This window comes from Quercus suber, unplaced genomic scaffold, assembly GCF_002906115.3.
Source record: "Quercus suber isolate HL8 unplaced genomic scaffold, Cork oak 2.0 scaffold_292, whole genome shotgun sequence".
Classification (NCBI taxonomy): Eukaryota; Viridiplantae; Streptophyta; class Magnoliopsida; order Fagales; family Fagaceae; genus Quercus; species Quercus suber.
In genome coordinates this window covers 18,720-32,069 of record NW_027069748.1, presented here as the reverse complement: position 1 = coordinate 32,069, position 13,350 = coordinate 18,720, and the positions used below count along the sequence as shown (strand labels likewise).

General features: G+C 35.3%; 1 protein-coding gene across 1 annotated transcript; it reads left to right on the top strand.

Annotated features, from left to right (window-relative positions):
* The first annotated feature begins 485 nt into the window (after nt 1–485).
* On the top strand, nt 486–4,666 carry LOC112015394 (heme A synthase COX15). The gene is made up of 8 exons (XM_024047800.2): nt 486–654; nt 871–1,110; nt 1,249–1,553; nt 2,058–2,283; nt 2,367–2,612; nt 2,723–2,833; nt 3,909–4,040; nt 4,251–4,666. The coding sequence occupies exons 2-8, from the start codon at nt 922–924 to the stop codon at nt 4,419–4,421; spliced, it is 1,380 nt and encodes a 459-aa protein (XP_023903568.1). The 5' UTR covers nt 486–654; nt 871–921; the 3' UTR covers nt 4,422–4,666.
* The last annotated feature ends 8,684 nt before the right edge of the window (nt 4,667–13,350 follow it).

Sequence of the window (13,350 nt, the reverse complement as noted above, 5' to 3'; positions counted from 1 at the left end):
AATAATTTTAAATTAAAAAACACAAATTAGTTAAAAAAGTAATTTATTATTCCTAAGTTTTAGAATTTTTCCTTTATATTTTCCATTCGATCTAAAACTTAGTACACTATCTCTATTTTATTTTTAAACATTATTCCACGTTATTCTAAAAAAAAACATTATTCCACATTATTTTACCTCTTTCTTTAAAAAAAAAATAAACACGACTATTTATATATTATTTATGTATCATTTTTAACCATTATAATACTAAAAAAAACAAATAAATTAAAAAAAAAAATAGCGTTATTGCACGCACAAAATAGTCTAGTAATTATATATCCTAATGCATGCCAAGTATTAAATCAAAGTGAAATATTTTTCTTTCATTTATAATGTAGAGAAAGGCAACCCAGTTCTCCTTACCTTAACCCACCAGCCCAACCAATAGGACCAAACGGCCCAATAACTCATTTCTAAACCATTTGGACCCAAATTTCTAAAACCTCTCTCTCTCTCTCTCTCTCTCCCCTTGCTGCTCACTGCTCAGCCACCATCTCAGGACTCTCTCCTCTCACTTCTCAGTCACCAACTACACACACACTCTTTCTCTCTCTCTCTCTCTCTCTCTCTCAACCCATTTTTAAATTCACGTGACCATCCAGCTTTGGTGAGGTAAGTAGAAATTTCATTTCAGTTCATTCATTGGGCTTCATTTTTATCTTTTGTTGATCAATAAAACTCAGTATTAGTCATCAGAAAAATAATAATAATAATAATAATAATCAGTTTACACATCAGGGTCTAAAAATGGTTTATGGGTTGATACTATATTTTGGTTTTTGCTCTAAATATATATATATATATATATATTTTTTTTTTGTGTGGCAGAAAAACCTTGCTAAACCCTCAAAAGAGTCAGGAACAGACATATTTCCAAACATGTTTAGTAGGTTGGCATTTCTGAAGAGGATCAAAGCTCCGAATGGGGGGACATACAATCTTAGGAAAACAGCAACAACAACGACAACAACAACGTTGTCTGCTGTCTTGCCCGAGCAACCCATTGGATTCAGATTCTTTGCTTCCCAAATTGCAAAGAGGACATCATGCTTCAAACCTTGGCCAAAGGTCTTTAACTTTTGTTGTTGTTGTTGCTGTTGTTGTTGTTGTTGTTATTCTTTTTGGAAAAATTAGTTTTTGATTGGATCTATCAAATCCCATACCAAAAATAATAATAAAACATGTTTGCAAATATAATTTGAGCAGGGTGATTATGTGGGGTCCTTTAGAAAAATGTCAAGCACCGCAGGGATTGGCATGGCAAAGAATGAGGAGGGATTGAAGCTGGTGCTAGTAAATGGAGGTTCCCGTGCCCGCAAAATGGTGGGGATTTGGCTTTTTGGGTCTGCTGCATGGGTGTTCAGTATGGTGCTACTTGGTGGTGTTACCAGACTCACACGCTCTGGCCTTTCCATGACCGATTGGAAATTTACTGGTTCCCTCCCTCCCCTATCCGAGGAGGAATGGTTGTGCGAGTTTGACAAATATAAGCAATCCCCTGAGTATAAGCGGTAACTACAAGCACAACCAACATTATCTATATATATGTTTTTGTAAGCATTATACTGTTTTAGCTCCACTTAGAATTTATGTATTTATATGCTCAACCCAATTGTAGCACAGTTGGCTGAGACCATCTTACACGAAATGTTGGTTAATAGTTCAAAATCTCCCCTTCCCCCCCGCCCCTTGGCCCAAAAATTTTATATATAGAATTTGTAGTCAAAGTCTTCCAGACTCTTTTGAATGCTTGGTTATAGAGTTGCAGTACATTGTTAACTACTATTTTATGGGGAAAAGAAATAAGAAGATACTGTGATCTAAAGGATGATTATTTATTGTTGATTAAGGTTCAATAATCATATCACTCTGTAGTTCTATCTTTATCTTGGATAATTTCTGTGTATATAGTAATGTTACAATCTTTTGGACCTTTTTTTTTTTTTTTTTTTAAGAATTTGGTTGGTAAGTCTTTTGGATTTAGTGATATTTACTTGGTTTTGGACCTCATGCAGTATAAACAAAGGGATGAGTATTGAAGACTTCAAATTTATATATTGGATGGAATATGCACATCGTATGTGGGGAAGGGCACTAGGTGTGATGTTTGCTTTGCCTTTTTCATATTTCCTTCGTAAGGGATACATTACCTTAGGACTTGGACTGAGACTCTCTGCTCTTTTTGCCCTTGGTGCTGGGCAGGGTTTAATTGGCTGGTGGATGGTTAAAAGTGGTTTGGAGGTTAGAATATCATAATATTTCTGTCAGCTTGCTTACAAATTTCTTAAAATTGTAAAGTTCCTAAAGATATTCTTTCTCAATAGGAGCCAGCATCTGAATATGCTCAGCCAAGGGTAAGCCCTTACCGTCTTGCAGCTCATCTTACCTCAGCATTTGCAATTTACTGTGGCCTTTTCTGGACTGCTCTTTCTGTTGTTATGCCCGAGCCACCTGCTGAATCAGTAGCTTGGGTTCGTGGAGCAGCCAAAGTAAAGAGACTTGCCCTTCCTGTTGGCATACTTGTTGCCATTACTGCTGTCTCTGGAGCATTTGTTGCTGGAAATGATGCTGTACGTAAATGTGTTTTATTCTTGTCTTGCTTCTCTTCTTACATGATGAACTACTAGATGATTTGCTTTATTCGCAAATTATGATCAATCTCTTGTACAAAATTTGTCAGGGTCATGCTTATAATACTTTTCCAAAGATGGGTGATACATGGATACCAGAAGATGTCCTTGACATGAAGCCACTAATTCGAAATTTCTTTGAGAATACCTCTACTGTGCAGGTATTCATTCTCAGCTGAGACTATATTTTAACTTCTTTAACAGTTTGAATTTTGTTGTTTTCTGGATGGTTGCTTCAACTGCTATGTGCTAATGCCATGTTTTTTTTTTTTTTTTTGAGAAACTGTGCTAATGCCATGTTGCCTCTTCAAATTGGGAAAGATTGAAATAAAGAATAATTAAGAATTGAGAAGAAAATGGACCGTCCTTTGCTCCTCTTCTTTAGTTTTTTTTTTCCCTGAATATCATCCTTTGAGGAGACATTTTAGGTTTGAGGAAATTTCATGAGAGAGAATAAGTTCTTGGAGAAAATACATTGATCCAAAGTTATATCATTTTGTATCAGCCAGGTGGCCAAAATTTTCTTTACTGGCTACCAATTCTGTCTTGCTCAAAATACTGGCCAAAAACTTGGCTATCTGTGTTTGTTGACAAAGTAATCCAATATCTGTATTTTGAGCATAGGGTTCAATCACATTATAGCATTCCTTTACCAGCACATATGTGAATTCTGGCCAACATTATAGTACAATCAACTTGGCCATCTGTGTTCGTTGACAACATGATTCAATATCGGTATTTTGAGTGTAAGGCTCAATCACAGTATAGCAGTCGTTAACCTGCATATATGCGAATCATTTTTTATGTTTTGATGTTAAAATAGAATTTGAAATTAAAAATGATAATTCTTTTGTGAGTGAATTAGAACATTTTTTAGTTATCAAAATGCTGGTTTTGTGTTTATGAAAATACATGTATTATATATACGGTACTCTGAAATTAACGGAAGCCAAAATATTTTGTTCCAGCACTAACAAACCAAAATGGCCACAAGGCAGTATTTATAACTTTGCATTGATATCTGAAGTGATTTTCTTATGGACTGTATTGAAGCCACAAAATTATGGCCTTGTTTGCGAATTTAATAAAATTAATAATAGTGCTGTTCTTTTCTGAATCTTATATTGAATAAGCTCCTTTAAGCTTTCAAAGCTGCACACTTGAAATTATATTTTCATTCATTAATATCTAATAATTCAAAGGAAAATTTTTAATATGGTGTATTTTTATTGGCAGCTTGACCACCGAATTCTTGCAACTGCAACCCTCATTTCAATTGGTACTTTATGGTGGTCAACAAGGAAGTTGGATATACACCCTGCAGTTAAATCTTTGATTGGAAGCACCATTGGCATGGCTGCTCTCCAGGTAATTGTTTGCCTATTTTCCTTTCTTACTTTTTTGTCTCTTTTATCTAGTCATGGTTTACTTTTTTCTACCAAAAAAGGATAAAAGAGTCCTAGTTTTCTAAATCCATTATTTCACGAGTAGGACCATGTGGGGGATTAATGTTATATAGTAACAGGCTCTTTCAGAATCAGAGTATTAAACATGTTGCTAACTCTGTAATAATTACAGGTTACATTAGGGATCTCAACACTTCTGTCATATGTACCTGTTTCACTTGGCACTGCACATCAGGCTGGGGCCTTAACTCTTTTGACACTCATGATCCTACTCAATCACACTGTGCGGAGGCCATCAATGTCCCTTCTCAAATCTCTGCCTCAAGTCGCAAAGACAACTTAGATATTTTTTGGGTACATTTTTTTTCCAATAAGGATTGATGATTATATCAATTGGAAGTAACAATTCTTTTTTCTTTTTTTCTTTTTTTCCTCTTGTTGTATATCAATTTGAGTTTCTAGTTCAGGAGTTCATTTTGTCTTTAGTGGTAATGCATCTAGCCATTGCTAATTTGCAGCCCTATCAAGCAAAAACAATACAATTTGTAATCCAAAGTTCAACAGTCATACATATTCCATTTTTCTGTAGCATCATGTTTAGGTAACTTCATGAGGATCTTCAGGTTTAGAACTCATCTATAATAAAGGTAACTTTAAAACAATGCTTGCAGTTAATATCACTAGTGGAATTGAAAAGAGGGAGGTTTTGTTTACTTAAAATGGGAAGGGATGTGACTCCCCATCAACTGAGAAAGGGAGGGTTGTTTATAGATTCTATATATTGCATCGGCTTGGCAAGGGGTAAGTTTACCATTATTCGAACCTGACACGATTTGGCATAGGTATCTTCATTGTTGGGAACCAACATGGAAGGGCTTTCCCTGGCATAGGCGCATCTTCATTAATGAGCGCAAGCATGGAATGACTTTCCTCTTACAATATGGCCTCTACACCATACCAAGCACTGGCATTATGGGTGGGCTTTATCCTCTGACAGAAGGGTCTCCACCATTACCATACCAAGCCTGGGAGGCTGTCATTGTCGAGGTGGTATCTTAGGAGACGGCTTCATGAGACCAACCCCCCAGTCCCAGTGGTATTGTGAGACCATCTCACAAGATAATTTCAGTTGCTACAAACCCCATACCCAATAGGGTCTAGAACAATATAGCATTAAAATCAACAATCAGCCAAAAATCCTAGATTTTTTTTTTTTTAATTATTAATTGTTCTTGGAAACTAATATCCTTTCACTAAAAGAACAATAAATCAATTACTAAAAGACAAACTTTACGGCACTAAAGTTCTAGACAAAATTCCGAGGGTAGAAATGTAGAATTTACTCATCCCCATCTAAGATAAAATGAAGGAAACAAGGTCTTAGCTGCACAAGGAATTCAAAAGGCCCGAGACAATTGGCAAAAATTTGTCTGTCTTAAACAATTTATGAAAATACTGTATTTTGAAATTAAATTACAAAAAATATGCCACTATTTAAATACATGAGTTAAACTCACACTTTCAAAAGCTTATCATGAGTTCAACTCATGTTTCCAACGTATATAATGTGTGTGAAAGGCAAATATATTAGAGCACTAGCATTAAAAGTTTTTAAAAAATGCTATTTTGACAATTTAAAAAGTTATTTTATCTATTTTAACACACTACTTTATAATACACTCTACATCACATCTTCTATTTTTTTTTTTACCATTTTATTTTAATTCTTTTTTTTATTATTTCTTTTTGGTTTCCAAGACTTTCTAACAGTAATTAAAGACTACGAGAGAGAGAGAGAGAGAGAGAGAGAGAGAGAGAGAGAGAGAGAGAGAGCGAAGAACCATAGAGTAGGAATTTTACGACAATGTTGTAGATTACAAGCATCATATGATATTGGCAAACAGGCAGATCAAAGTATCAATAATTTAACTCTCTTTTCCATGTTTTTCTTTTTTTGACAGAAACATCTTAATTACTTCGACCATGCGTTTTTGATTTGCTTTTGACCGTGGTGGTGGCCAAGGCTGACAGATTTGAGTTTACTCCTCATAAATGTTTGAGTTGTGTTTTTATCTGACAAAATGGGATTTATTAAAAAAGGTTAAAATCTACATAATGTAGACAACATATTCTCTCACAAATTCACAACAAGTATCTAAGCCACAGAGCTACAAAGAGGTCCGGTATGTGTACAAAATATTTACATACAAAGTGTTTTTTTGTTCTATATATATTTGAAAGTTGAGACTAGGTAGTAGGTACTGCATAAATATCATCAATAACATTTAGTGTGTGTTTAGATATAACTTATTTTGCTGAAAACTGAAAACTTATTACTAAAAACATTAAAAAAAAAAATTTCTGAATTAATGTTCACTGCTAAAAACACTGTTTAGCACTGTTCATTTTAGTTATGCACCGTTCATGTCCATGAACAGTGCAAGAGGCACTGGTCAAAAAAAAAAAAAAAAAAGGCAAAACGCAGAAACGCGAACGCCAAAACATGATCCAAACGGAGCTAATTAAACACATTATTTGACATCCACAAGAATTATGGGTAAACAGGAGTTATGGAATGTTACAAGAGCAATTTCAATTTGACTGCCTTTTTTTTTTTTTTGGGAGAATCAATATGACTATATTTTCACATGAATGAGCTCAAGAAAATGGTTGTGAATGTTTATTACTATTTGTATTTGGGGAAGATCAATCCAAGATAAAGTCTAGATATGCATTTAGGATTAGAATAGTATTAGAAGCAAGAGACAAAAGTGACAATTTTGAACAACATTGCTAACCCAATCATTGGATATTTGGATATATTAAACAGGCAGGGGACACAAATGTTTTGTTTTTTTAGTAACAATAATTCCGATTAAGACAAGAAAGCCATCCGATAAAGATTTTGGGAGTCTCTAAGGGATGCTCATAAAATCAACCGCTTATATTTTTTTTTCCTCAACCTAATATTCCATTAAAAAAATGCCATTTGTTACTTCTTTAATTAATATGATTTTTTTATTTCTATTAAAATTATTGTCATCTTCATTTACCCTTTTTGTTTCTCAAGTTAAATTAACTCAATCTTTTTTATTGGTGTATTAATTATTCTCCTCTAAAAATGAATAAACCATCTCAAATAACTCTCTCTCATCTTTTATTAATGTGGATCATCACCCTTATCTTTGAACAAATAACTTGATTTCAAATCCTGTATTTCAATTTATTTTCATTCATCTATCTTAACATGTTCATTTTAGTTACACTCTTGGTGGGCCTTTTTGCAACTGTGGGCTGGGCTGCCTCCTGCCACGATATGGCCCAAAGGTTCTAGGTAGGAGAGTCAGGATCGGCTTGGCTACAACACACCCCAAACCGGCTTGTGCGCAAACTAAGGCCCCTTTGCTAAAACTTTGGTTACGTGCTCATGGTAGAGGAAACTGTTACAAAAGGGTTATGACAGGCAGATATACTATAACAACAATAAGAGGGAGTATGCTTACTATCAGCTGGAAAGCAGAAAATATTTAATGAAATAAAAGGTAAAGCAATGCAGCAGTATAAATGCAATATAAATAAGATGATAATAATAAGAGAGAGAAAATGCCAATGCTTAATCAATAAGACGAAAGAAGAAATGGTTAGTCTGCTATGTTTGGTTGTCTTACGGAGTTAAGTTCAAGAAGGGAACCACTTCTTCAATGTGGGTAACCTTATAGGAAAATCCTGCCATGAAAATTACCCACTTTGAGAGAATAAGCCTAAGTGGCTTATGCTCAAATTTCTTAATCCCTAACAGAGAGTAGGCTTTTAGAGGGAGAAAAGGGATTAGCTTATTGGTGCATGTCTGCTATCACACTCTTGCCTACTCTCTGTTGTTTCTTTCTAACTCCTTTTTCTTTCTAAGTTTTCTACTCCATTTTTCTCTCTTTTTCTTGTTCTCTTGTGGGGTTGTTTTGTTCACTCTTGTTTTTCTCTCTTCCTCTTCTTATGTTCTTCTTGTCCCCCTCCTTTTATACACTGCGAAGGGCCCTTTTATACTACCTGCTGTAAAGGGTTTTTACTATTCTACCTCTTAATCGCTTTATTTTGGGCGTGGATGTCCTTTAAGACCACCCACTAGTCTATCAGCTGCCTAACTACCACAACTTATCTGTGCTGATCGTGCCACATCCCATTACCAGACAAAGAGTCTTATTTTTTTTTTTGCTTGCTCACTGTGGCATTCCTATCCGGATAAGGATGGGCATTCTCTCTCACTATCTTTTATGGCATGCACCTAGTAATTCCAACTCATCTTTCCCTTTTTTGGGTGGTATGTTATCCTAGTAGGACATTTCCCCTAAAAGAGTTTAAGTGGGAACCTCAAAATAGGCTCTCCCCTTCTTTCCACCACTAGACTATACCCTTTCTTACCTCTAACCTATGGCCCACTACTCTTGTATTGGCTAGGTACAAGTTGGTGGTGCCTGAGTCTTATGCGTGCTCCACTTCCATGTGTGTCCATGGCTTGTCTGCTGCTCATACTTTTTCCATGACTCGAAGGCTCATTTGTACATTCTGCTACTCGCTCTTGACCTCTTGTGGCGTGAATGGTTCTCTGAGCCTTCATTCTTTACATCTCACTTCCTTCCTAGGTTGGGTCTTGCTTGATTGTGAGCTTTTCCTTCTTCAATCCATCCTTTGCCCCTTTCGTAGGTCTGCTAGCACTCTTGTCATATCATTCTGTCATTCCTGCTGTGCTATTATATGACTCGTGCTTGCTGAGCCTCTTTTGGGCCTGCTGCATACTTAATTCCAATGGCCCAGTATTGTCATTAGGATAGTATTCATGCTATTTTCGGGCTTCCTTGGCCCATTCCATTGCTTTTGGGCTCCCTTGGCCCATCTCATCCTTTTAGGCATCCTCGACCCATTTCCTTTCTTTGGGCATCTTTGGTCCATTCCAATTCTTTACTCCCATGGGTTTTTGCTAAGTCTTTTGGGCTTCCTGGCCCAAATTACCATATCCTTTACTTTTGGGTTTATGGGCTTCCCATCAACCATTTACTTACTTAACTCATTGCTTCGGGCCTCTTTGGCCCATTTATTATTTTCTAGGCCTATGATCCATTATTCCTGCCATTCGGGCTTAATGGTTTTCAACTTTGTTCCTCCCATATTGTTGGACTTCTTCATGCTATTGGGCCTCTTTGCCAAAGTGGGCATCAATACACTCATTTTACAAATATGTTACTTCTAAAAAACTCAATCTTTTATTTTTTATTTTTTTATTTTTTTAGAAGATAAACAACCCAAAATTAGTACAATAAAGCATATCTAGTTTTATAGTAATCTTAAAAAAAATTTCCTTTAATATTCTACAATTACATAATATTTTTTTCCAACCTAATAAAAAACAAATTTCCACCCAAATTAGTGTTATTTTACAACTAAAGTGTTTATTTGGCAAGATTATTTTTGTCAACTTATTTTACAATTCAGCTTATTTTTGCTACCATTCATAAGTCCCACTACACTTTTTGGTACTATTCATGGGTTTTACTGTACTATTTTAGCTAATTTTTGTCTTTATCAACAGTACTTTCAGCAAAAAGTTTTCAATTTTAGTAAAATAAGCGAATCCCAAACAGATCTTAAATTTGCTAACAATAAGAGCACTAGTATTAGGTGTGCACCAAATGCAAAAATTCATCTTCATGAGATGCGTCAAATGCCAAATAAATTTGACATTTGCTATAGTAGCGTTCTAATAATAGAAGTGTATGGACAAGTGTGTTATTAATATTTTATTAATACTCTCTCTCTCTCTCTCTCTCTCTCTCTCTCTCTCTCCTCTCTCTCTCTTCTCTCTNCAAACCAAAAAATAATTTTTTTATTTCCTTCTTTGTTCTCTTCACTATTCTCTTTTCTTTTTCTCTCATGGGTCTGACTTCTTCTCTCTTTTCTTCTTTCTTTTTCTCTCACCGGTCTTAACTTCTTCTCTCTTTTCTTCTTCACCGGCATCAACAACTGAAAAATCATGGTGGTAGTGGTGGTGTTGAAGTTTTATGGTTTTTTTTTTTTTTTTTCAATGGTGGTGGTCTTGGTGGATTGTCGTTTGGGTTTTTTTATTTTATTATTTTATTTTTTTTTGGAGGTAACTTGTGATTCTGATGGTGGTTGTTTTGGCTCATGGTGTTGGTCTATTTCAATGAATTTTGTGGTGGGTTGTTGATGATGGTGGTTGTTGTGGTGGTGGTTCTATTTTGGGTTTTTTTTTTTTTTTTTTTTTTTTTTTTTTTGGGGTTGTGGCTGTCACAATGGTGGTGGTGGGGCCTAATGGTGGTTGTTTTGGATTTTTTTGTAGTGAGTTGTGGCTGCCACAATGGTGCTGGTGGTGGTGAACGTGGCTAGTGGCTGGCGGAAGTTCCAATTTGTGGGTTTTTGGTGGTCCCAGTTTGTGGTTTTTTTTTTTTTTTTTTTTGGGTGGTTAGGGGTTGAGCTTGTGGGGTGGTGGGTGTGGTGGCTATGGCTGTGGCTGTGGGGCGGTGTGGCAGTGGCAGTGGGTTGTTGGTAGTGGAAGAGATGAGATTGAGAATAAAAAATAATATTTTAATGAAGTAGTAAAATATAAAATCTTTGATGTTGGGTGTATTATAAAGTGAGTTATTAAAATTGATAAAATAGGTTTTTGAGATGCTACATGCTAATTTTTTGAAATCTTTGATGAGAATGCTCTAAAGAGAGTGTAGTTACTTCTTGTTTAAAAAGAAAAGAAAAAAATGCAAAACTGATCCTCTAACTTTCAGTCTTTTTCATTTCAATCATTTAACTTTCAGTTTTGTTATTTCAATTCTCTAACTTTCAATTATTGTCAATTTGGTACTCCGTTAAACTCCAGTTATGTCATATCGTTAATTGAGCCAAAACGACATTGTTTTGACTTTTTTTTTAATAAATTTTGAATTAAAAAAAAAAAAAACATTTACTCAATCAAAACCGAGGAATCATTCCACACCAAAATCCCTAACTTAGAGAATTTGGGGAAATGATTACACTGGAACTCACTTTTTTCATTTATCTCATTCCAAACAAAACTCTTTTTTTTTTTTTTTTTTTGGAGAACAAACTCTTTCTTCTTCTTCTTTACTGTTTCAAAACACTTAATAATTATCTGTACTGACTGTACACTTAATGGGTAGATTGATCTGAACACCAGTGAAGAGACGAAATGTCGTTGTTGGGCTCGTCTTCAACATCTTCATCGTCATTCTCTGTAGCCGGGTTGAATACCAGTGGTGGGTTGGGTTCGAATTTGGTGGTGGGTGCATTAGCATCAGTGGCTTCGTCTTCGGTGTGTTTGGAGCTATGGCACGCATGTGCAGGCCCATTGATATCTCTGCTGAAGAAAGGTAGAGTGGTGGTGTACTTCCCTCAGGGCCAGTTGGAATAGCTTCCGGAACATCACAATGTCAAAAATCCATCACCTTCATCAGAACTCCATCACCGATTCAGTCTCTCAAACTGATTCATATCAATTTTTTTTTAATATCAGTATTTTTTTTTTAATTTTCTTTTAATTTTGAAAATTATTATATATAAAAAAAAAAAAGAGAGCTAAAACGATGCCGTTTTGGCTTAATTAACGGTAGACCATAACTGGAGTTTAACGGAATACCAAATTGATAACAATTAAAGTTAGAAGATTGAAATGAAAAAGACTGAAAGTTAAAAGGTCAGTTTTACATTTTTGCCAAAAGAAAACTACTTAATCCAATCACAGTTTGCAATACCTAACTTTTATTATATAGTATATTTAGTATGTATTATGGATGGGATTTTTAATAATTCAAAAGACCATGGCCCCTTAAAGTTTAATTTTATTTTTAAACAGTATATAGAGATATAAAATACAAAGTTTAGGATTTAAAAAAAAACACTATTCTCCCCCCCTTCCACTGCCAAAAATTTAAAATTAAAACTTGATATCCAAAGAACCCAAAAAATAAATCGATCACATTACCCATTCTTATGTTCAATGGTCCTTTCCAAACAAAAACACATTTTTACATAACAAATCTCTAAGTGTTACTAATATCAATTTACTTGATATATATATATATATATATATATATAGTGACCTTTGGTTATTTGGTAGGCAAAATTCAAATCTTTTTTTTTTTTTTTTTTTGGGTTTGACAAACAATTTCAAATCCACCTAAATGATTCATTTGGGTGGAAATATGATAAAAGGATATTAGACATATTAGATAGAGATGACAATTTTCTCCGCCCCGCTTAACCTGCCTCTCCCTGGTTCGCCCCGCATGGGTTTCCCCGCCCCACAAGGTGGTGGGACGAGAATGGGGCAAGATTTTAACCCTGCACCATGGGGTGGGGTGGGGATGAGTTTAGACTTTTTAAACCCACCTCGCCTTGCCCTCCTTGTCCCCACCCCCCCCCCCCCGGCGTTGCTAAGGGTTATAATTGTAAATTTTTTATACCCTAAAACCCTACTATTTAAACAAACATATCAATATTAGCTTATTTTATTCTACTCAATTTGGTTCTCTGCCTTTATTTTGTTATGTGTTATACTATGAGATTTTTTATTTTATTATTATTATGATTATCTTGTTAAACACTTGGATATATTATTCAATTTTTTTTTCTAAAAATTGATTTGATGGGATGAATTTAGATATAATTTCAAGTATATTTTTATTAATGAAATAGGTTTCATTAAAAAAATTGTACTAGTTATAGGGCAAGTTAACAAAAAGTAGAGTTTTACGAGGTGAGGCGGGGCTTCGCGGGGCCCCAAGGGGCAGGGATGGGGTGAGAAAGTTTTCCCCGTCAAGCGGGGCGGGGCGGGAATGGGTTAAGACAAAACCATGCAGGGTGGGGATGAAGACCCTATCCTTCGGCCCTGCTCCGCCCCATTGCTATCCCTAATATTAGAGCATATAATGTTGAGGTTAAGGAGTTTCAAGGTTTAGTTGGTGTATTTTGGGTCTTTTTTAGAGTAATGCTAGGGACATATAATAGAGCACAATTTGTGCCATAACTCGCCACGTGATGAGTTGTGAGTAGTGGAGGTGTGATGGTGGGCCATGTGGAGACACACTTTCACTACTCATAACTCGCCAAGACGTGACAAGTTATGACACAAAATTGTGCACTATTATGTGTACCTAGCATTACTCTCTTTTATAAGTTACGAGAATATTAGAGGAAGAACTAGATAAGATATACAACATCTATCTGATTGATACTGATAGATTAGGTAA